This window comes from Echinops telfairi, unplaced genomic scaffold (assembly GCF_000313985.2).
Source record: "Echinops telfairi isolate 266 unplaced genomic scaffold, ASM31398v2 ScPeMD7_6;HRSCAF=24_0, whole genome shotgun sequence".
Taxonomy (NCBI): domain Eukaryota; kingdom Metazoa; phylum Chordata; class Mammalia; order Afrosoricida; family Tenrecidae; genus Echinops; species Echinops telfairi.
The window spans coordinates 12595297-12618585 of NW_022103902.1; the positions used below are offsets into that span (position 1 = coordinate 12595297).

The 23289-nt window shown below is 47.0% G+C and overlaps 1 protein-coding gene across 4 annotated transcripts in view; it reads left to right on the forward strand.

The window, feature by feature from the left end:
* PHLDB2 (pleckstrin homology like domain family B member 2) overlaps window positions 1–23289 on the forward strand; it is a 282937-nt gene that overhangs the window by 196116 nt on the left and 63532 nt on the right. For all 4 annotated transcript variants that reach the window (XM_045286216.1, XM_004706392.2, XM_045286217.1 and 1 more), the window contains exons 4-6: window positions 6397–6780; window positions 12443–12586; window positions 14463–14600. In XM_045286216.1, coding sequence (XP_045142151.1) covers window positions 6397–6780; window positions 12443–12586; window positions 14463–14600 — 666 coding nt within the window. The remainder of the gene's footprint in view (window positions 1–6396; window positions 6781–12442; window positions 12587–14462; window positions 14601–23289) is intronic.

Here is a 23289-nt window from a genome sequence, read left to right on the forward strand (position 1 = left end):
TTCCTACCCATTCTCCCTCTACCCTCCCTGTTTCACCACTCACACCACTGGTCCTATAGGGCTCATCCGCCCTGAATTCCCTGTATTTCCAATTCCTATCTATACCAGTGTACATCCTCTGGTCTAGCCAGCCTTAGCATAGTTTCAAATGTGGAGCTTTAGCTAAGGATCTAGATACATGTGTGATTTTAATTAAGCAAGATATCATTTGTAATTCTAACAGTATTTATTAAATGTGTTTCATAGACTAGAGATTTTCAGGGGAAACAAGCAAACAGATCCTGCTGACCTTGATTAAACTAAGGTGGAGTTGTAAACAAACGAATGTACTCCTGGATTTCTGGTTTTTGATTGTAGTTGTTTAATTGGCTGGAGCGGTAACATGATTTCTTTAGCAGAGAGGCCCCCAGCGGCAACTTGTAGATGTTCTTCTGCAACACTGCCCATTAAAAGCCTAAAAACATCTGGCTTGTTTTTCTTAGATCCTCTGTGGAAATGATCATGGTTATGTTGATCATATGAACTGGCTTTTTAAAATACTTTTTATATAGCCAGCCTTTGTCAGGCTTGAGGAAGAAATGAATGTCCCCCGATATAATGTCTGAGCAGAGACAGTCGTGTTATGCAATCTTACATGATGTGTGTCTTCTTTTAAATAACGACTTCTCAGAGTGCTGCTGCCAGGGGCCACTACGTCAGTTCCAGCCCACAATGACCTGCGCACAACAGAGTGAAACCCTGCCCGGGCCTGCGCCCTCCTCACGGTTGTCCTTCGTACTTGAGCCCATTGCTGCAACCACGGTGTAGGACAGTTCAGGTGCCTGGTGGGTGCATGTGCACTTGCTGTCAGAACTCGGGGTTGGAGAATAGTGCACCTAGTGCCTTATTAGACTCACGCTTGAACGCAGAATTACAAATCAGTCAAGGAAATATAAATTCTTAGATGGAAATTAAGCATACTTCCATGAAGAGACTGTGTTACACCAAAACTTCTTATTTCCATATATATAAACCAACCCAAAATACAAAATCACTGCCCTCAAGTAAATTCCAGCTCACAGTGCCCGACAGGAGAGGGCAGAACTGCCATTGTTGGTTTCTGAGGCTGGAAAATGTTTACAGGAGCAGAAAACCTCCTTTTTCTCCGGAGGAGCATTTAATGGGTTTGAACTGCCAACCTTGTCGTCTTTTATCGCCCCTGAGCCACTTTTTTTTCTGCTGGTCGTTTGTTCCAAGCTGGTAAAAACAACTCTAAGGCAATGTCTGAGGTGGTAACAGAGCTTCCTTTGATAGGCTCCCCGAGCCCTTCAGGTCCCAAGTTTGGGGCCAGTCCCTGCCTGAAATCAAACAGGGCGTTGTAGTCATAAAGGAGCCCTAGGTGGCCCAAGGGGGTAAGCCTGTGCTTCTGACCCAAAGGTTGACTGTTTGAATCCACCCTGAGGTGCCTTGGCAGAGAGATCGGGCCACCTGCTTCCGCATGGTCACAACCCTGAAAGCACGGAGAAGCACAGTTCAACTCAGACATACATGGGATTGCCATGAGCCGGGGTTAATTACACAACTGCATTTTTAATGGTTTTTTGGTATGGCTTTTGTGGGTTAAGAAAAGCGGGGTGGGGGTGGGGGGATCACTCAGGGGCTTACACAAAGCAGGTGTGTTTTTCACTCACACTGCCAGGCTGGTGTGGATTGGAGCCAGGCGGCTGCAGCCAGCACCATCTGGAGTGTCGCTGTGCCGTGGCAAAGCGGGCCGTGCGAGGAATCCCGCACCTGCTGTGCATGCAGGCCTGACATGCATTGCTTCTCCCCTTCCAGTGGCCGCTGCAGGCCCATGGCCATATGTCATGTGGGGGAGGGCCAGGGAACTGTACTCCGCCTGCGCCCAGAACGAGAACTAATCAGAGCCCTCCCCAGGGATTGATCGCTAAATCCAAATTCTGTTTGTGCCCTGGCATGCCTTCTGACTCACAGCCACTTGTAGCTGACAGAGCACCACTGCCCCATCAGGTTTCCTAGGCTGGAATCCAGCACCGGATCTTTTCTCCAGTGGAGCAACTAACGCTTGGCTTCAGACAACTTGCCTTTTGTTTAGCAGCAGAGACCTTAACCTTGCACCCTAATGTAAAATGTCTCCTGGTTCATCGTGTCTCCTGGTTCTGCCCCTGATCCTCCTACCTGATTGAGGCCGCATGATCTGTTTGGATAGTTCTGGAAATTCCGCTGCTTTGTGGTCAGACATAATCCATCTCAGCTGGCTGCCCATTTTTAGACCAGGCACATCCTGTTGGCGTGCTGGGGTACAGGTTGGGCTCCTCACTGCAAGATCACCAGTTTGAAACCATCAGCCATGTCGAAGGCGAGAGGTGAGGCTTGCTGTTCCCTTAAGGATTTATAGCTTTGAAAACCCAAAGGGAGAACTTCTCCTCTGCCCTGTGGGGCTGTGAATCGAAATTGACTGAGAGTAGTGGGTTTGGGGCTTGGCTTGCACTTTTAAAATTTGTTCCAAAAGTTTACGCTTCAGCAGTTCGAAACCACCAATCTGCTCACCACCTATCAATTCGTTTGAAATCACCAGCCGCTTGGAGGGAGAAAGACAAGGCTTTCTAATCCCATGCAGTTACCGGCTCGGAAGCTCACAGGGGCTGTTCTGCTTGGTCCTGTAAGATCTCTAGGAGTCGGAATTGACTGGCAATGCGTATGGGGTTCGGGTTTGGTACCCGTGGCCTTTCACGGATTGTGGACTTGGAAAGGTGAGTCGGGTCTGGCGAGCTCAAAGAACGCTTTCAAAGAGGGCAGCCACCTTGGCTCAGTCAATTGCCAAGTGACATTCAAAGAACACTGCGTCGTAGGCAGGAAGCTGTACACTCCAGTGTGCCCGGCCCCTCACAGTTTGTGCACGTTGTTCCAGTGTCCTTATATAATAGAACCTTCCTAAAGAGCCCCGGCTGGCACAAACGGTTAAGGTACTGGTTGCTAACTGAAAGGGTGGCAGCCCTAAATTCACCCAGAAGCACCTTGGAAGAAAGGCCTGGTGACCTGCTTCTGAAAAATCAGCCACTGAGAGGCCTGTGGAGCGCAGCTCTGCACTGACACACACACACACACACACACACACACACACACACAGCGGCCACGAGTGGGAATGGACTCGCCGGCAGCTGCCTACGGCTGGGTTTGACTCCAACAATCCTGATCTGAGCAGTCACCCTAGTTGGAGACCAGGGTGGGGGCTGGGGTGGGAGAAACGAATGTGACGGATGGCAAAGGGACACGACTTCAGCAGGATGTGTTGAAGGGAGAATTATCTTAGGAGGGTGGTTTCTCTTTAGGGCTTTCCTTAAAAGACTTTTCTTGGCGTGCTTTCCGAAATGCCTTGCAGACTTTGTTCTGACGCACGGTTCGTCATCAGTTTATTTTGCTCTGACGCAGCGTTCATGGGACCCCGGCGCATCTCGATGGGGCTTGGACCTCATTGACAGTCGGGGGCAGTAGCCTGGTGTGTGTCTGTGCTTCAAGCCTGGGCGGATTGGCTGGGAATGGGGTGGTAAGAACAGGGAGAAGCACATACCGGTAGACCCAACTTCCTGTGCGCCGGCCTTTCAATACGGCATTGCACGGTTTGAAATAGCTCTCAGCTTAGGGCTGGGATCATTTATTCCCTCGGGAATTAAGCAAGAGCACGGGCAGCCACAGGAACTATTTTGGGAAGGAGATGTGGGAGGACTTCTACTGTGTATTCAGACTCTGATGGCGGAGCTCTTCCGTGGAGCCCTTATAAATGGTAACTTGGCCACGTTCGGATGGCCTCAAGTAACGTCATTGTCCAGGCTGGTGTAGATGCCCTCTAGGTTTATCAATAGCTGTCAAGATGGAGTTTAGATGTTTCAAGTCCATCTGCCTAAGCTGAGGAAGGGAACTCGATTTGGAGACTAGCCTGCGATGCAGACGCTAGGACTGGTAAGAAAGGGTGAAATGTAGTCTCTGATGTCTGTCTGCTCCTCACCTCTGCCCCTGCAGATTGTCTTTGGCACCCTCGTTCTCACCTAGACTTTTCTAGGTTGTTGCAGAAGTGCAAAATAAGGCCATCAGGGCTGTTTGTCCGGCCCTCCCCGTAAAGCTGAGGTGGGTAGGGCTTGGCAGCGGGTGGTAGCTGCAGATAGACAACCCCCAGAGTTCCTGGATGGAGAGGGAGCAGAGGAGCACCGGATGAGGATGTGCAGGCATGAGTGCCGCCGTGGGAGAAAACCCCGAGGACAGAACCACAGCTGAAGTCCAGAAGACCCTCAGGCAGTGAAAAGGAGGTGGGGCTCATGGGAATGTACTGCATGGTCCCTTAGGTGAAGCTAGAGTAGTCCTGCTGGTATAGTGGTGACACGCTGGCTGCGATCCTCAGGGTTGACAGTTCAAACCCACCAGCAGCTCCACGGGAGAAAGACTCCCCAAACAATTACAGACTCAGAGATCCGCAAGGGGTGGCAGTGTGTGAGCACTGTCTACGGCAGTGAGTGTGTTAATTTAGTTTTTATTAAGCTAGAACATACTGGGCTTTGGGGGTTACTTTAGAGGCAGACGTAAGTTAGATATACTTTAATGAGTTCTATTTGGGCATTTAATGTATGCGTTGAAGGAAAATCAGGGACTTACATCAGTCAGTTCCTATTCCATGTTCCTATCCCCTCCTAGTTCACGTAATAAGCTACAAACTGCCTTCTGGATTTTGCCTTTACAAATAAGCTCCAATCAGCACTTGTGACTAAAGGGCCCATGAGGGCTCCGTGTTGTAAGCACTAGGTTGCTCACCACAGGCCAGTGGTTTGACTCCTGTACAGATTTAGTCTCAGAAACCTTGTATAGGGTTGCTATGCGTCTGATTGAACTCGGTGGCAGTACGTTTGGTTTGTGGTGTGATTTTTGCGACTGATCGACAGGTTGGGAAGTGTTCTTCTGCAGATGGCTTTTGGATGCTTGTTTTGATGAAGTAGATGTTAATCACAACAAAAGGGGTTGTGTTGGCACAGGGATCAGTGTGCTCGGTGAAGGTGTTGGGGTTCCCCATCCCCAAATAATACTATCTAGGCCAGGGCTGAGGACCCTTTTATCTGCCTATGGCCATTAGGGTAATGATCACATCATTTGCAGGTTGTACTGTTCAAACATTTAATTAACTCACCCCTTAATGTGATGGCAATTGCATAGTGGTTATGCATTGGACTGCTAACTACAAGGTCAGCAGTTCGAAACCACCAGCCGCTCTCTGGGAGAAAGGTGAGGCTTTCTATTCCCGTGAAGAGTTAACAGTCTTGGGAACTCACAGGCTGTCCTGTAGAGCCCCTATGAATCAACATTGACTCAAGGTCAGTGCATACATGGTTGAGTGCATGCAGTGGCTGGAACTGCTTCTCTCTGGCGAGGTTTGTGATAGTAGCTAGCTAGTATCGATCACTTCTTGGGCCATATGTGGCCTGTGGGCTGGCCACTCCCCACCCTTGGCTGGGTGATGGTCAGTTCTATTTCCTGCTATTGGCAACAGCATCATATACATACTTACTGCTAAAACTCCTAAGTCCAACATCTTTTCATTGGGGAACTTGGTGAAATATGTTTGTGGTACCACCATAGATAATCCATACTAAACATTTATTGAATCTATATCTTTTAAATGAGCTATCATTTTTGTTTTCCAGTTGAGGCAATCAAAAGTTTAATGACCTTAGAATCTTGACATATCTGTAGATGACTTTCCATCCTGGATATGTGGTAAATTGTTCTTTATTTCAGAGCTGTTGTATTCTTCCATTTTTCTAATTTTAGTCACTCCTGGGATTGATTAATGGAAAAGGCCTGCATATATCTACCAGGCATAAATAGCTTGAAAAATATTGAAGCTTTTCAAGTCAAAAAGTTGAAACATAGATAGACCTTTACAGCCCCAGGACCGTTGATGTAGCTTCTGGAATTTTTTTTTTTTTTGGGGTATCCAATAGTAGAATAATAAAACATCGATGGGAAAAGACTTTGTTGCAAATGTTAAGTCGACAAGGATTATTTTTTAAATGCTCTATATTGTCAAAGGTAAATAAGCAAAGGGGTGGGGTGGACAGAAAATGGAGATAAGTCAAAATAAACACTGTCGGGTCCAGAGAACTGACACATCAAGAATGGACTTACTGAGCGCGGACGCTGTCAGACGTGGGGGCAAGTTAGGGGGCAGCCCCAATTGAGTCATGGTTTGGAATCGGGCGTCCTTCCCTGGGGTTCTCACCTGGGTCCTTACGTAAGAGAAGGCAGGAAGTCATCCCTGGCTGTGCCTGTGGCTTCTACGTAGCAGGATTATAGGGAGTTGCCTCCATTCCTCCAGCCCGCTGACCTCTGACCTCTGTCCCATCTGTGTTGTAGGAGCGACAGCGTCTGGAGACGATTCTCAGCCTGTGTGCCGAGTTCACCAAGCCCGAGGGCCGACTGTCCACCGGCACCACTGTGGCGGATGTGCAGAAGATCAACAAGGAGCTGGAGAAGCTGCAGCTCTCTGACGAGGAGTCTGTGTTTGAAGAAACCTTGATGAACCCCGATCCGAGGTTCCGGAGCCCCCAGAACGGCTCGCTCCACGATTCGGACGTGGCCAGCCTGGGAAGCGTCAGCCAGAGCAGCGCCAGCTTCCTGTCCTCCAGGAGCGTCCGAAGTGATGACCCGTTCCCTGACCTCAACAGGACGTTCCCACTCCCTCCTTCTGCCTTCCGGAAAGCTTCCAGCGAGTCTGCTTATCTGAGCATTGTGCCAAAGGTAATGTTGGCAGAGCCAAAGCCGACGAAGCTGTTGGATGGATCGGGGCCGTGCATAGGCACTAGAAAGAAATGAGAGCGTGTATCATGGTGGTCATCTACATTGCTTTTTGGTGAACATCAGCACATTTGCCTGCTTACCACGAGTAAGCACATTACGCTGGAGTATATAGGTAATTAAGCAGGGCTTCTGTAACAGAAATACCACAGGTTGATGGCTTCTGAGACACCAGCTTATTCTCTCGCAGTTTGGGAGGTGGCTGCCCACCCCCAGGGCATCAGCACTAGGGCAAGGCTTTCTCTCGACGCTGGCAGGAGGGGAAAGTCCTGTCCCCTTTCCGCACCTGCAGTCCTGGCATTCCTTGGGGATCCCCAAGTATCTTGGCATCAGGTTTCCCATCGGTCTGGTAGGTTCTCGGCTCAGGGGCTTCAGGTTCAAAGGACAAGCTCCGTTCCCAGCCCTTTTTCTTGAGGTCGTGAGGACCCTCCGGTTCCTGCTCATTTGTTTAATCTCTTATATCTCAAAAGAAGCGGACGCAAGGTAGAACCTAATCCCGTAGCTTGTATCCCACCTTATTATCATCAGTGCCTCACATCCTGCCTCATTAGCATGAGAGAGGATTTCAGTAATCCATAGGGTAATCACATTCGATTACCAAGTGGAGACTAAGAATACTGAGAATCATGACCTAGCTAAGTGGATACGTGTTTGGGGGAGGGAATTCAATCTATAACAGTAGGGTTGTTGTTGTTCAATAGTAGGGTTGTTGTGGTGGTGGTTAGGTGCCATCAAGTCTAGTCGGTTCTGACCTACCACGACCTTACACACAAACAGAATGAAACCCTGCGCAGTCCTGTGCCACCCTCACAGTTTGTTCCTGTGCCTGAGCTCATTGTTGCAGCCACTCTGTCAGCCCGTCTCCTTGAGGACCTTCCTCTTTGTCGCTGCCCCTCACTTTACCAAACACGATGTCTCTCTCCAGGGACTGGTCTCTCCTGACAGCATGTCCAAAAGATGTAAGAAGAACTCTTGCCATTCCTGCCTCTAAGGAGGGTAGAGGGGGAGAAAAAGAGTCAGACTGCTTCTTCCCTCCAGGGTGTACAACTGAGAGTTGAACAAAGTTAAAAGCCCCCTGTGTGCCTTCTAGATGTTCTCTGTGCTTTTACAGCCATGCAGTATAGGCACATCCCTCAACAACCCAGTTGCTGTCCAATCCGTTCTGTCTTCTTATAAGCTCGTGTGTGTCCGAAAAGCACTGTGCTATGTAAGGTTTTCAGTGGCTGACATTCTGGAAGTCATTCAGGTTCCAGTCTTTCAGTTAGCAGCCGAGCTCGTGATCCATTTGCGTGATCCAGAGACAGACACATGTCAACGTCCTCAATGATCTGACTTGATTTCTTTTTCCTCGCCTCTTGAGCTCACCTGTCATATATATCAGGGCTCTGGACCACTCCATCCTTGCTCATCAACCCATTCCCTCATTTCCTGAGGGTTTTTAGAAATGTGTCCGATAGATGGGGATTTACATTTCAGACCACCAACTTTGTATTCAACAGTTCAGCCCCCCAGTAGCACCCGCCCCCACCCTGCACAGTGGACGCCTCCCCAGCTCCTTGATTCCTCTTCTCCTTCCTGTGGATCCCTAGCTTTCCCTTCGCCCACGTTCATTCCCGGTCGCCTTCTCATCGATTGCTTTATTTTCCTTTCCTTGTAATGGCCTTGTTTGTCTTAAAAACAAAAAACAACAGTTGCTGTCTAGCTATTGACTCAGAGTGACCCCAGATGTGGCAAGAGTCAGAACTGTGCTCTCAGGGTTTTCAGTGACGAATGTTTCTGAAATAGTTTGCCAGGCCTTTCTTCTGAGATACCCCTGGGTAGACTCGAACCCCCAACCTTTCCATGAGCAGTTGAGTTCTTTAACCATTTGTAACATCAGGGACTCCCTCAGTGACTAGATCACCCCTCTTGGTGACCACACCATTGTGACTGTTAATTGCTCAAATATGCTGGGCGAGGAGGCCTCTGAAGTTGAGCGTGGCCATGCTGGTTGAGTGGAATGATCTCCTGCGCTTTTGGAAGCTGCCTCCTCTGACCTCAAGGCAGGAGAGAGAAGTTTTAAAAGAATCCAGTAAATAAAGATATGGCCATGGAGATACTCTTCTTCCTGGAGGAACGAGGACACTGCAGTCTTGCTCAGCAGCGTAGCATGTGTGCCATTAATGACGCAGGGCCAGTGAGTCAGCGGACAAGACTCCGGGCTGATTTAATGAAACAAAGATTTTAATATTTAGGAAACCTCTAGGAGCCCTGGTGGGTGACGCAGCAGTTGCGCCTTGGGCTACTGACCACAAGGTCGTTTCGAAACTGCCAGCCACTCTGAGAGAGAAAGATGAGGCTTTCTTCTCCCATAAAGATTGAGTCTTGGAAACCCACAGGAGCAGTTCTGTTCTGCCCTGTAGGCTCACTATGAGTTGGAATCAACTCATTGTCAGCGAGTTTGGTTTTTGAGTTTACACATTTAGGTGTCTGGAAATTTAGCTTATTTGACTGGCTCTTTGTCAATCTACAACTACCTGCGGTACAAGCTGACTTTAGACCAGTTCACACTTCTCTTCTGGGTAATTGTTCCCTCTGGAGTGGAAAGCCCCGCACCCCATTTCCTTTGGATACAGGAGGTCTTTAAGAAAGGATGTACAGAGCAACACTGACAACAGAGCCAGACAGGCGGAGGGGGTCGCTCCCCGCCTCCCTCTCCCCTTTCTCCTGGGGGTCATGGTACCTCAGTGATGGCATAACTGGGATGCACATGGAGCTTTAAAGTGCTTACCACAGCGTGTCGCTGCGCCAGTGGATTCCCACCCATCCTTGTGAGAAACAGTTGCTTGCAACTCTATTTATTCCTACTGTCGCCGGCCTCGTTGAGGTCACAGAACTGAGCGTCACAGGGTTGTGATGGCCGATGACTTAGAATCGATCACCAAGGCTTTCTTCCAAGGTGTCACTGTGTAGATTCTAACTTGCAACCTCGTCGTCAGCAGCCATGCACGTGCTAAATATTTGCACCTCCCAGGCTCTCCTGCTGTGAGAAGTTCTCCTAAGAGTTCCACTGAAGGGACTATTTTATTTTAATCTCAACTCTCTCTGTCACCAGAACACTGAAGTCTTGTCAGTCGATGGTATATCCCAGGCTTTCTATTCGCATTCATTCTTTAGTGAACTAGTGTTGATCAAAGGACCTTCACCCCTTTCCACTACAAACCAATGATGTGGACTACTTCTTGGAGTTTGTGTGTTATAGGTAGTAGCTAAAGGAATAAGCACAATCGTTTCCTGGATGGCATCATTGCTAAAGAGAGCCTCTTAGACTATTATTAAAGATGTAGGCCTGTTGGGTAGGACCGAAAGAACCCTGGTGGCTTTAGCACCAGACTGCTGACTACAAGGTCTGTCAGCAGCTCACACCCGTGCAAACTTTCTCTGATGCCAAATTACGCAGTGTTGTTCTGGTTGAACGACTGCCTCTCGGTCCCTGTGCAGGTTCCGCATGAGCCCAGTTAAATGTTCTGAAGTTCCCCTTCTTCACAAGATGGTTTGTTATGATCAGAACCAGTCCAGTCCTTTCACATCATCAATAAATAGAAGTAAACCTCTTTTTGGTGTTCTCTGCTTTCAGCCAAGATCCATTTGATGTCTGCTGCACTACCCCTTGTTCCATGTGCTCTTCTGAATGCAGCTTCAATTTCTGACATCGCCCAGCTGATGTTCTGCTGAAACCATTTAAAAATCATCTTCAGCAAAATTGTCTTTGTTTGTGAGATTAATGATATTTTGGGATAGTTGCCATACTTTGTTGGACCACATGTGTTTGGAATGGGCACAATTAATCTTTTTGTTGGCTGCAGATACTCATAATGTCCGCTATTACCTGTCTACTTACAAAGTTTATAGCTTGTAGGTTGTTTGCTTGTTGTTTTCTAATCCCCTGCTTCCACCAGTGGGAGGTATATTCTTAAACCACATTGCCCGTTGGAACTCAATATGTAATGCCACCACTGGCCCCCTCAGGATGCTGGGCCTTCAGGAGGCTTTCCTGCTAGGCTTCTGGAATGCCATTCCCGGTCCACTGGCATTCCTCCGGGCCTCAAACAGGCAGCTAAGTCCTGGGACAATGGGATCCATTGTCTGTGATGAAAAGTTCACAGGCTGTTTTATTAGTTGATGAGCTACTGGCTTTAAGATGACAAATGAAAAGCGAAATGCCATAGCTTAGGGGGCTGCATACCATTAATACTCTAGATCATGCCACTCCTGAAAGACTGGCAAAGTAGGGCAAGAATGAAGTATATCCGAAAATTCTTCAGTACTTTCGGTGACTTTAATAAGGGACACCAAATTGTTCCGGGTTTAATTTGAATATTCCTGTCTATAATTAGTGAGTCCCCTTTAATCATTGACTTGCCTGGGCTACTGTTGTCAATTTTCAATTGTGAAATGCTATAGTTATTGCAGATCAAAAAAAATTTATTTCTTTGCAAGTTAAATATGAGCTAAATAAGTGATATGTCTTTACTGATAGTCTTTACATTTAAAGCAGGTAGCTTAACAGGAACACAACCACCATCAGATGATATCCCAGATAAGTAGACCGAGATTCTTGGATGGAGAGACGATTTCCAGACTCTCTACCCTCTTCCATAATAAAACCAGCTGTCGTGAAGTCACTTTCCACTCGGGGCGCCTCCATGAGGGTTCAGGGGGCCTCTCTTAGACAAGAAGCAGTTCCATCTGCGTAGAGGAGATCAGCGACCATATCCATTTCTTCCCTGGACCTTTGTCATTCTCGGGTTGCAGGTCTAAATATTCCCTCGCCCCTTTAATCTCTTTCTTGTTAAGGCCAAGGAACGCAGCTATTCCATAAGATAATTTTAACCGAGGGTGGTCAGGGTCCAGTTTCAGATCCCCAATGGCCAGGTGGCACCACCACGAGGGTCTGACATTACAGAGTTACCAGGTGAGAAAGTGAAACAGGGATTAAGGAACTTAACATGGAATGTGTCGCACTTAAATTATTTTGAGGATTACCTAAATGAGAAAGCCTATATATTTTTTCTAGTTACTAACGCTGTGAAACATTTCAGGGAAGCAGGGCCAAGTGCAGTGTGTCCTTGATTTTCAACCTTGTGTTGAGGAAGAAAATAATAAGCATGAATGCCCATGGGCAGATCTTCCCAGCAGTCAGAGCCAATACCATGCGAAGATGTTCAAGAGTGTTTGGAAAGAGATTGCTCATTTCTAAATGGGAGGTAGTGTGGAGCTTCTGATGAAGAGGTAGCCCGGTGCCCAAGCGTTCTCTGTCTAGCGTAGAGTTCTATGGAGCTGAATGCTCTCTAGCCTGGCTGAATTACTTCAGTTTCCCTGGGCCGCACCGTCCTCATCTTTTTAATCACAAATATGAATCTGCGAATGAAGGTGTTCGTATGAGCCAGTCTAGGAACCTAACTTCAGAGTCTGATACGGTCTCGGAAATATGCACTCAGGCTCCAACTACACTATCACAGATGGGCATGGAGCCTGTGAAATACGAAGCCCGCGGCTGGTGTGTGAGTTGGGAAATATTGCCATGGAATGGGGAATAACCCTTGACTGTGTTGATTGATCTCAGCTCCCAGAGAGTCTCGGTGACGAGCAGAGGATTCAGGAGTTGGCCACGATGGAAGAAACCCGGATGGTCATTCTGAACAACCTTGAGGAACTGAAACAAAAGATCAAGGATATAAATGACCAAATGGATGAATCTTCCCGAGAGGTATAAACCATAAGTCGAGTCCTCCCCCACCCCCCATCTCCATTTTCCATCTGTCCTTTAATTTAAAAAACATCGACTCTCTTCAGGCCCTGGGCTTTGGAAGCTCATCACATCGCTGTTAGCATGAGCAAACCTTTTTTGAACGGATACCTTGTGTAATGCAAGTGCCTTTTTTGTTTTTAACATTTGTTTCTCTTTTTTGGAAATCGGGTGAGGTATCCGTGTTAAGCCTTTTAAACTGACGGTGAACCGTAACAAAGCATCTGTTATTGCAACGAGTATGATTTAGTGACATTAATTTGATTCATCACGTTGTGCTTCCAATGCTGTTAATCCCCTTTCATCACCCTTAACAGCTTAAGCTGAGTGTCTCTGACACACTGAGTCCCCCCTTGCCCCTTCCTTAGGTCTCTATGCACCTTTCCATATAAGTGGAATCATGCAGAATTTGTCCTGTTTTAATGAATCTCAGTCAGCGTGACGTTTTCAAGGCTAATCCATGCGGAAGCACGCATCAGAGCGGCGTTTCTCTGGGCTAGTCCCGCTCCGTCGTGTATGTGTTTTGCCTTTTGAGTGCCGGTTGATTTGTTGCTGGCCACGTGGGCTCCTTCCTTCTTGTGGCTGCTGTGGCTGTTGCTGCCGTGAACACCGGGTGCACGTGTCCGCTCACATGCCCACCTTCCTTTCATTGGGGCATATCCCAAGAGTGGAAGTGCTGGGTCAGATGGGAATTCTGTGTCTGTTTGAGAAAACACCTTTTGTTTTCAATGGTGGCTGTACCATTTCACAATCCCACCAGCAACGGATGAAGTTTCCTATCTTTTCACATTCTTACCTGCACCAGTTGTTTTTCTTTTTTACTTTTATTTTTAATTCTGGCCATCTCATTTTAACTTTGATTTGCATTTCAATCGTGACTGATTATATTGAGCATATTTTAAAGTTTGTTGGAAAGTCGCCTATCTTTATATCCTTGGCCCATATAGCCACCGATGGGGTCGTTTGTCTTTTTATTGTTGAGCTGTATGTGAAAGTCATTTTTTAATGAACTTAATGTCTATTGGGGTTTGTCTTAACAAATACCTATTTTCCATCGAGCATGCTCTGCAAGGTCTGTCAGCTGAGGGACCCTGGCTTGGGGTATTTAATATTTAAGATCGAGTCCAACAAACATTTTAAAACGGAACTCGCTTACTATGCCCCAGCTGTCATGCCGGCCCTGTAGAGAAATTCACACATGAATGACAGACGTGGAGGCTCCGCCTTTTATAGGTTTGGAAACTGGAAAGCAGACACGGCCTTTTACAACTGTGATTGAGGGAGAGCAGTGGCAATTCTTTGATCGCTTCTATAGAGTGGGGAGAAGCACATGATTCTGCCTCGGGCGGAGCTAGAGGTGGCTGCATAGCTATATCACAGATGACGCCGACAGCTCCATCAGGGGCCAAGGGGCTGCTCACCTGTCGTCTTACACACAGGCGTCGGAAGCCCCTCCTGCCGGCATTGCTAGGAGCACAGGCCTCGCATGCTGGGCTCTGCGTATAATGCTCCCTTCTCTTGGTCTGGAGACGGAGGAAGACATGGATGCTCCCTGGATGGGTTATCCTTCAGTCTGAGAGAGCCTAAGACAAGAAGAAAAGTACCATTGAGAAGTGCCCGGAAATGGGGCTATAGGAGAAAAATTTAATGATAACTCAGTTTCTTAGCAAAGCTATTCCAACTCTCTCGCTTTCTTATAGAAGTCGCGAGTCTCACGTGACTTTCTGGGATACCGTCCAGAAGACGACGGACCAGCGTTGCTTTTAAAAATTTGTAGCTACTAAAAATGCACCTCTTAGGAGGAAACGCGTTTCTGAACTCTGCTTTGTATTCTCAGTTGGATTTGGAATGTGCGCTTTTGGATGGAGAACAGAAATCTGAAACAACTGAACTTATGAAGGAGAAGGAGATTCTGGATCACCTGAACCAGAAAATCACAGAACTGGAGAAAAACATCGTGGGTGAAAAGACCAAGGTAAAGAGACTTTAATCCCACTGTACCTTTTGGGGTACAGTGGAGGGTGCTGAGTGAGTGTAAGGTTGAGTGAAACTACCATGCTTGTGGGCTCCTCGGTCATGTTCCTGACGACGGTGGCACCAGAGGGAAGGTAAGACCAGGTGAGCCGTCGCTAGTGGAGGGTTATGAGGTCTTGAGCAGTAATATTCCAGCAGGCTGGAAGAGCAGAGTGCCTATCAATGGTGAGCTGATAGTCATGGCAGCATCTCATACTCAAGACGAATGAGTTGCTTTTTTCCCCAATAGCTTTTCTGTCTTTGCTCTTGGTGCCCGGGAAGGATGAGTTAAGCAGATTCAAATATGGTTCCCTCTTGTCATGTCTCTGTTTATTGAAAAGGTGAGTGGGGGCCATTCCTCTCTGCCGTCCAGCCTTGTCATTGTCTTCAATGCGAGTGCCCTGCTGTCTGAAAAATGCACTGATGTCTTGGGAGGATCTTCACACACTGCCAAGTGCAAACTGCCTGGAAGCCCCAGCTGACACTGACACTGGAAAGGCTTTACTTACACCTGCAGGCCACAGTCTGAATGTTAGCCGAGCGCTGTTAAAGAGTGTAGGAAACATCACTTGCCGTTCTTGGAATTCGAGGTGGAGGTTGGGTTTTGCATCTTTTTACTTTTTACTTTCTCCGGGACATGCTCTATTATTACTCCCCTTTCCCATTCGGAGTTAGTGCTAACTGAAATAAGCGTACAAGAAACAAAATTGGATATGAAATGTGCACTTTGGGATGGTTTAGGATAGAAAAAGCAAGTGAGTTTTGCTACATCCTACCTTCTTCCCCATGTTTTCCATGAAGCTGAGAAAGTAGAAAACAGTTTCATCCTAAGCAGTTTCTAGTGGTGATGGGTGTAAATAATGTCTGATAGATGCGGCTTCCTTTTTAGGCTCTGTTTTGTTCATAGCCTATAAATAAGAGCATTTGATCCAGTGCCAGAGAATGAGCTCAAAGTGACATTGTGGGAAATGGAAGTCACGTTGAAAACGACACATTGATCTCCTGGCGGCCTGCTTGTCGACATTTAAGCTGCAGGTCTTTTGCACGTGAACTTTTATGAATGCTCGCTCTCTCTCCAGACTTTAAAAGAGTAAAGCGCCCTTTTGGACAGGAGAAATGTTTGTGTTTTAAAACTCAAAGCCATGTTAAAGGCTTGGCTTTCTCGTTCTGCCTGGTAGGAAGAGCCAAGAAACCACTAAGGCTTTGGAAAGAGTCTGTACTGATAACAGCAAGCAGCTTTCGTTAGAGGCATCTGACGTCTTGTCTCAGTCCTGGTTAGTGTTACACCCTTTATGTCATGCTGGACAACTTGTGGGACAGAGACCTGAAGTCGCACCTTCCTGTGAGTCCTTTCCACCTTCCTCACCCACGCAGTTACTTTATCTTTGTGAGCAGACATATTGGATAGCCTATACGGGATTGCAGCCCTCAGTTTGGATTGCAACTCAGTGTACAGAGAACAGAAATCCTCACAACTGGACCAATAGGAAACATTACGATAAGTGGAAAAAAGATCGAAGTTGTCGAGTGTGTGATCTTAACTTCGATCCAGAACCCATGCTCGTGGAAACCGCAGTCAAGCGCTCCGCCGATGAGTTGCATTGGGTCCATCTGCTGCCGAAGACCTCTTCGCAGTGTTGAAAAGCAAGGAAGGTACTTTGAGAGCTCAGGGACCCTAACTCAAACCATGATGTTTTTCAATCGCCTCAAATGCTTGTGAAAGTTGGACCTTGAAGAAGGCAGACCGAAGGAAAAATGATGCATTTGAACTGTGGTATTGGCAGAGAATATTGGAAATACCATGGGCTGCCCAATGGACAAACACATCTGTCTTGGGAAAAATATAGCCAGAATGCTTCTAGAAGCAAAGACGGTGAGACCTCATCTCACGTTCTCTGGGCCTGTCATCAGGAGGAGGTCATCATGCTTGGTAAAGTGGGGGGCCAGCAAGAAGGAAGAAGGCCCTCACAAGATGGATGGACCCAGTGGCTGCAGCAATGGGTTCCAACATGAAGCAACTATGAGAATGGAGCAGGCCTGGGCGGTGTTTTGTTCTGCTGAGCACAGTGTCTCTGGGTATCCATGGCACCTTAACAACAACATTGTCTGTGTTTCGGGCTGTCATCAGCATCTAACGGGACGCAGGAGTGACTCGAGTCAAATCACTGCTGAGGCTCACTGGGCAGGGGGAGTTGTGTTCGATTCTCTAGGCTTGAGGCAGGCATCAGCCTCCAGGAACCTGCAAGACTCAAGTAAGGAAGCCACCTCCATCTTCCCTTGCTATTGTTTTGGCAACTTGCTGGAGGCCCTCTCTGGGGGAGGGCTCTGTTGGCAGCATGGGTTTTAGAATGAGCTCCTGCAGCTGCTAGAGGATTACTTGGTCTCGACAGGTGGGATCGTTCTCATTATAATGGATGAAAGATGGCAGAAACACACTTGGGGTGAGCGATCTAGAGGAGGATAAGGGCAGTAGAAAATAGGAGGAGGGCTGGAAGTGGTACTCCGTCATTTTGACCCTCAAGCTCAAGTAGAGAGCAAATGCTGCGTGACAGTGCCTCTGTGTTTCTTAGATAAAATTATTATTTTATGGCACAGATAGCTCACACCTTCACTCTGCTCAGACCTCTAGCCGCCTCTCCCAAGGGCTCTGAGGTGAGCCCGTAGCCTACTCACCTGAAAACTTCTCACCACCAAGGACGGCTTTCTTCCCATCAGAGATCTTTGCACTTGCTGTGCGTGTCATCCCGCCCCACCTTTACACGGTCTTCAGTCCTCCGATCTTCCACACCAACCTTATTCTGAAAAATCATCTTTAGTTTTTCAAAATACAAGTCAATAAACTTCCTGCCAGCTGCCTCCTCCTCTCTCTTCCCTTGATCGCAGCCAAACAATGCGCTTTGAATGCAGTGCATCCCAACCAACGATTCCTTCCATCCCACTTAACTTAGGCTGGGCTAGTCTATCAACATGCTCTTCAGACTGCGAAAGGCCTGCATGTCGCCTACCCCCATGGTGCTTTTCAGCCCTCACCTGCCCTCACCCTGCTCTTGAGCAGCCTGCATTATTGGGGATGACCTTCCCAGCTCTGCCCTTGGCCTCTGTGCACCGCGTTCTGTGGGGATTCTTTCTCTTCTTGTTTCCTTTGCTCGTTCCTCAGCCTCTGTCCATTCACTTGTATTTGTCTCAGATCGGTGCCCTCTTCTCTCATATCTTCACATTCTTTCACAGTGACCTTTATGTGCTGGTGACTCTGAAACGCCTACTTCTCATCCAAACCCTTTTCTGAACTCCTGACTCATATCCTGTGCCCTAGCCGGCATCTCCACCCAGGTATTGCACAGGTATTTCCATGTGGACACACCCATGACTGAACCTTGACTTTCTCTTTCCCCTTGCCACTGTGCCTTGAGTTTCCCCTACTCAGGAAGGTGCCAGGTAGATGCTCAGACAGGAAACCTGGAAGTCAGTTATGAACCTTCTTTTTCCAGAACCCCATAATCCAGTTGATTAGCAAAATGCTTCTCAATTACCTCAACTTCCTACATCTCCACTGACAGCTTTCTCCGGTAAAGCACTCTAGTCGCTTATTCAGTCCCGTTTGGTCCCTTTTCGATAATACATTCTCTACACAGCAGCCAGGGTAACTTAGACAGCCAGCCATCTGTCTGTCTGTCTGTCTGTCTGTCTGTCTGTCTGTCTGTCTATCTATCTATCTATCTATCTATCTATCTATCTATCTATCTATCTATCTGTCTGTCTCTATTTCACGCAGATCTCTCATCTTTCTCTCTTCCTGTAGCTGATGGTTTTGAAGTGCTAACCTTGCAGTTAACAGCCCAACTTGTAACCACGCCACCACCAGGAGATATGTACACACACACACACACACACACCTCTTTTTTCGTCCCACCATACTTTGAATAAAATCTGAATTTCTTACCATGGTCAGTTTCACACCACCTGCACATTGGCCAGCTTTCTACTTTTTAAAAAGATCCGTCCTAACCCTCACATTTCTCTGTAGATATGGTTCTGCCCGGATTCCCCCCACCCCCACCCCATATTCCACGTGTGTCTGGGCTTTCAGGGCTCAGACTTGCTCAGTGACACTCCTCAGCAAAGCCCAACCAGTTTATGTTCTCCCTGTTCGTTTCCTCTTTTACATAGCAGATTGTGGGATTTGTGTTTGTTGTGGTACTTATTCTGCATTCACCTGCTTCTCTAACCTGTAAAATCTAAAAGGGCAATATATTATGATCATTGATCCAGCCTTAGTAGCTGATAGAGGAGCCCTGTTGGCGTAGCGGTTACACTTTGGGCTTCAATTCTCAAGGTCAGAAGTTCAAAACTACCAGCTGCTCCTTGGGAGAAGAACAGGGCTGTTTACTACTGCAAAGAGAGTACTCAGAAACCCACCTGGGCAGTTCTAACTTGTCCTAAAGGGTCACTATGAGCCAGCATTGACTCAACGGCAGTCAGTTTGGTTTTGGAGTAGGTGTTAAAAATACTGCGCAGCATGGAGCAACATATCAACCTGTGTGATCACGAGGTGTTGAATGGATCACTGAAGACAAATGGGTGCATAAATAAATGTGGCGAAGAAAGCTGATGGTGCCAAGCTATCAAAAAGTATAGCGTCTGGGGTCTTAAAGGCTTGAAGGTAATCAAGCGACCATCAAGCTCAGAAGCAACAAACCCCACATGGAAGAAGCACACCAGCCTATGCAACCACGAGGTGTCAAAGGGATCAGGTGTAAGGCATCATCAGAACAAAATATCTTACCATAGTGAATGATGGGGGGAGTGCGGAGTGGAGATCCAAAGCCCATTAGTAGGCCACTGGAGATCCCCTTGCAGAGGGGTATCGGGGAGGAGATGAGCCAGTCAGGGTGCGATGTGACAACGATGAGAAATACAACTTTCCTCTAGTTCCTAAATGTTTCCTCCCGCTCCCACTACCATGACTCGAATTCGATCTTGCAAGTCTGGCTAGACCAGAGGATGTACACTGGTACAGATAGGAACTGAAAATACAGGGAATCCAGGGCGGATGAGCCCTACAGGACCAGTGGTGTGAGTGGCAAAACAGGGAGGGTAAAGGGAGAATGGGTAGGAAAGAGGGAACTGATTACAAGGAACTATATGTGACCTCCTCCCTGGGGGACAGACAGCCGAAAAGTGGGTGAAGGGAGACGTCGTACAGGGCAAGATATGACAAAATACCAATTTATAAACTATCAAGGGCTCATGAGGGAGGGAGGAGCAGGGAGGGAGGGGGAAAATGAGGACCTAATGTCGGGGGTTTAAGTGGAGAGAAAAATGTTTTGAGAATGATGTACAAATGCGCTTTACACAATTGATGTGTGTATGGATTGCGATAACAGTTGTATGAGCCCCTAATAAAATGTTTTTTAAAAAAATACTGTGCAGGATGCAGTGGGAACATTGTCCTGGGGTTTCCTGCTGGCAGCTAATCCAGGCTGGGCCTCAGCAGAAACACTGAGCCCCACACCTGCCTAAGAGTTACATGCAGCCAAGTTTCAGGACAGCTGTGATGGTCTGCCTGCATGCAATGCCAGTATGTGTGTTAATCAGGCTGCCAGGTGTAAGACACAAGGAGGAAGTGACCTCTGCCCTTTTGGAGTGCCTTTCCTTTTCCATACACCTGTTGCTGTTGTCACATACAAAACATGGAATGAGAAAACCAAAACCGGGACCGAGCTCCCTGTTGGGCCGGCTCGGAGGCCGATGTCATCAATGCATCCGTGAGCCTGGCCCTCCGTGTCTGGAGACAAAGCCTGGAACCAGAGGGAAAACAGTCCAGTAGCACCGCAGAGTTCCAATTTCGGGGTGAAACCAATGACCTGGTACCCTTGCCACTCCAAACCCGTCTTGACGATTATTTATTTTAGTTGATGTGAAAGCTGTCCTGGTATTTTAAATATTTAGTATAAATTAATCCTGCCCTAACACCTGGCATTAATATCAATCAGAGTCAGCTTGATGGCACAAGACAATTACAATATATAATAAAAGAATAAATATATATACACACATGTACATCTGCGGTGCTATATGTATACACACACACCACACACACACACACACACACACACACACACACAGCTGCTTTTGAGCTGCTTCCAAATCAGGGCAGTCCGATATATGTCAGAATAGTATGATGCTCGGTATGGTTTTCAGTGGTTGCTGTCTCAGAAGTAGACATCTGGGCTTTTTTTCTGAGGTGACGCTGGGCTCTGGATGCCCCAACTGGCAACCTTTTGGTTAGCAGCTGAATATGTATCACCTGTTGGGCCAAACTCCGGGACCCACGGTCTCACTCTCTCTGTGTGTACACACACACACACACACACACACAATCTATAGGAACGAGTTCCATTCCGCAGTCTGTACCTCAGTCAAATTGGTACAGAAGTCAGAAGAGTTAGGTACAGTGCATGGCTGAGGTCAGTAAATGTTTGCTTCAGCATGCAGTACCTAGGGTACTTTTCTATTCATAAGAAACATTTCCAGAGACACAAAAACGCTTTAACACAATAATAATGATAATTATGGTTTAGAGTGCATGTTGCAAAGTAGCTCCTGTTTATTCTTAGGAGCCCTTCTATTGACATTGATTTCTTAATATAATACTCTTTACAGGGGCTGATGTGTAACTATAGGTCATACAAGTTGCATGTTCACAATGTATGTATTGCCTGTATAACATGTAATAAATAATTGATTTTATTAACTATGTAACATAGTCTGTTACTATAATATTATATGTGGTAATATACAATAAAATAAATCATTCGTTTTATTCTGTATTACCATATAAACTATGAGCTATAGAAATAATTCTGTGAACAACATAGTATACATTATGTTTGTGAACATTTTCGCTGTTATTACCTGAGCTGAGTTCTCACAGCCTCCCCCCCCCCCAAACAACAACAACAAAACCCTCACTCCCATTGAGTCAGTTCTGATTATAGTGACCTCTAAGGAGGGGGTAGCACTGCCCCTGTAGGTTTCTGAGGCTGTAAATCTTTATAGGAGCAGACAGCCTTATCTTCCTCCCATGGAATGGCTGGCTAGCGGTTTTGAACTGTTGGTATAGCAGTAGGCAGTCCAGTACACCTCCCAGTACACCTCAGCTACTCCCAGGGAGAAAGAGGAGCCTTTCTACTCCCACAGAGAGTTTCCAGTTTTACTTTGTCTATAGGCTCCCTGTGAGTCTGAAGGGACTCATGCGTTCACAGCCCTTAGGGACCACTAAGGGCATTGATAAGCCTGCTCCTACACGGCCCTGTGTTACATGCTACCTTCCCAGTGTGTTCTGAGTAGCCACATTACAGAGACACTGTCAACATGGATATGCCCTGAAGAAATAAGAGTGTCTAATGTGAACATAAACCCAGAGGGGCTATTTATTTGGTGAAGCATTAAGCTAAGCGGCCCTCGTCCTCTCTAGGGTCGAGTGAAAGGACAGGGGCCTGCCTCTCAGCTCTAGTAAATGGTTTGGATTTAATTCCATGGGCTTGGTAACCAGCAGTGGGAAGGGTTGGAACCACCAAGCGCAGTTTGGGCAAAGGCCTGATTGTAGGACTAACTCCCTCCCCCAACTCCTACACCACAGTCACGTGAGTTCAGGCACGACTGAGCAGAGGTGTGGGTTTCGAGGTGTGCCATCTGTTGGTAAAAGCTTTCTCTCAGTCTTATGTATTTTGGACATTCTAAAATTCAAAGAAACATTGCCTCCCGTTTTCTCTTATTTTTAGGAGTATTTGCATCTGGTTTCTGTGGATTAGCAGGCAGAAACCAGAGCGGGTGTTTTGGAATACCATCCAGAGGTTTTTAAAAAAATCATTTTATTGGGGCTGGTACAACTCTTATCACAATCCGTACATACATCCATTGTGTTCTCATTGAAGAGTGTTTCCATTTTACACATGCTCATCATAAAGCTCAAACTACCTTTCCATTGAGGTCAGATATTTTTACATATCACACAGATGGGCTACCGTTTTTGTCACCATCCTGATCTACCTCGTCAGTGACTAAACATACCTAAAGGTATGCGTGAAGCCAATATCACTCTATGCCATACAATGTACTCCAATTATATGACTTTCTAATCTTATACAAAATAGCCCATTTCACTGCATATTCGTTGGCTAACCATTCTCCCCCATTGTTATCTTGCCAAAGTACCTGTTCCTTCCTCCCATCCTGCCTCCAACTGAGAGCCAAGGACAGACAAGGAGCCCAGCATTCCTCAGCAAAGTGTTCATACCACTGCTGTCAAGGTCATTGCCAACCCACAGGCAGTGTCCAGAGACCTTCCCTGCTTCTCTTACATTTCAAAGTCAGCTGCCTAGTTGAGAGGAAGTGGAAACATAGCCTGGGATTTGGGGATTAACTCAACAGGATTCCAGATTAGGGTGATCCCCCCCCCCCCCCCCATGATTATTTGATTATATAAATCCTTTCTCTTGATTTTTCCAAGTTTTTTTCAACACCAGATATCCATTGATTGCATACTAAAATGCCAGTCATAGGACAATGTGTCCCCCCACCCCCACCCCCCAAAGGAATAGAAAGTCATACCTCTTTGCAGAGAATGGGGTCTCAGCTATCATTATTTG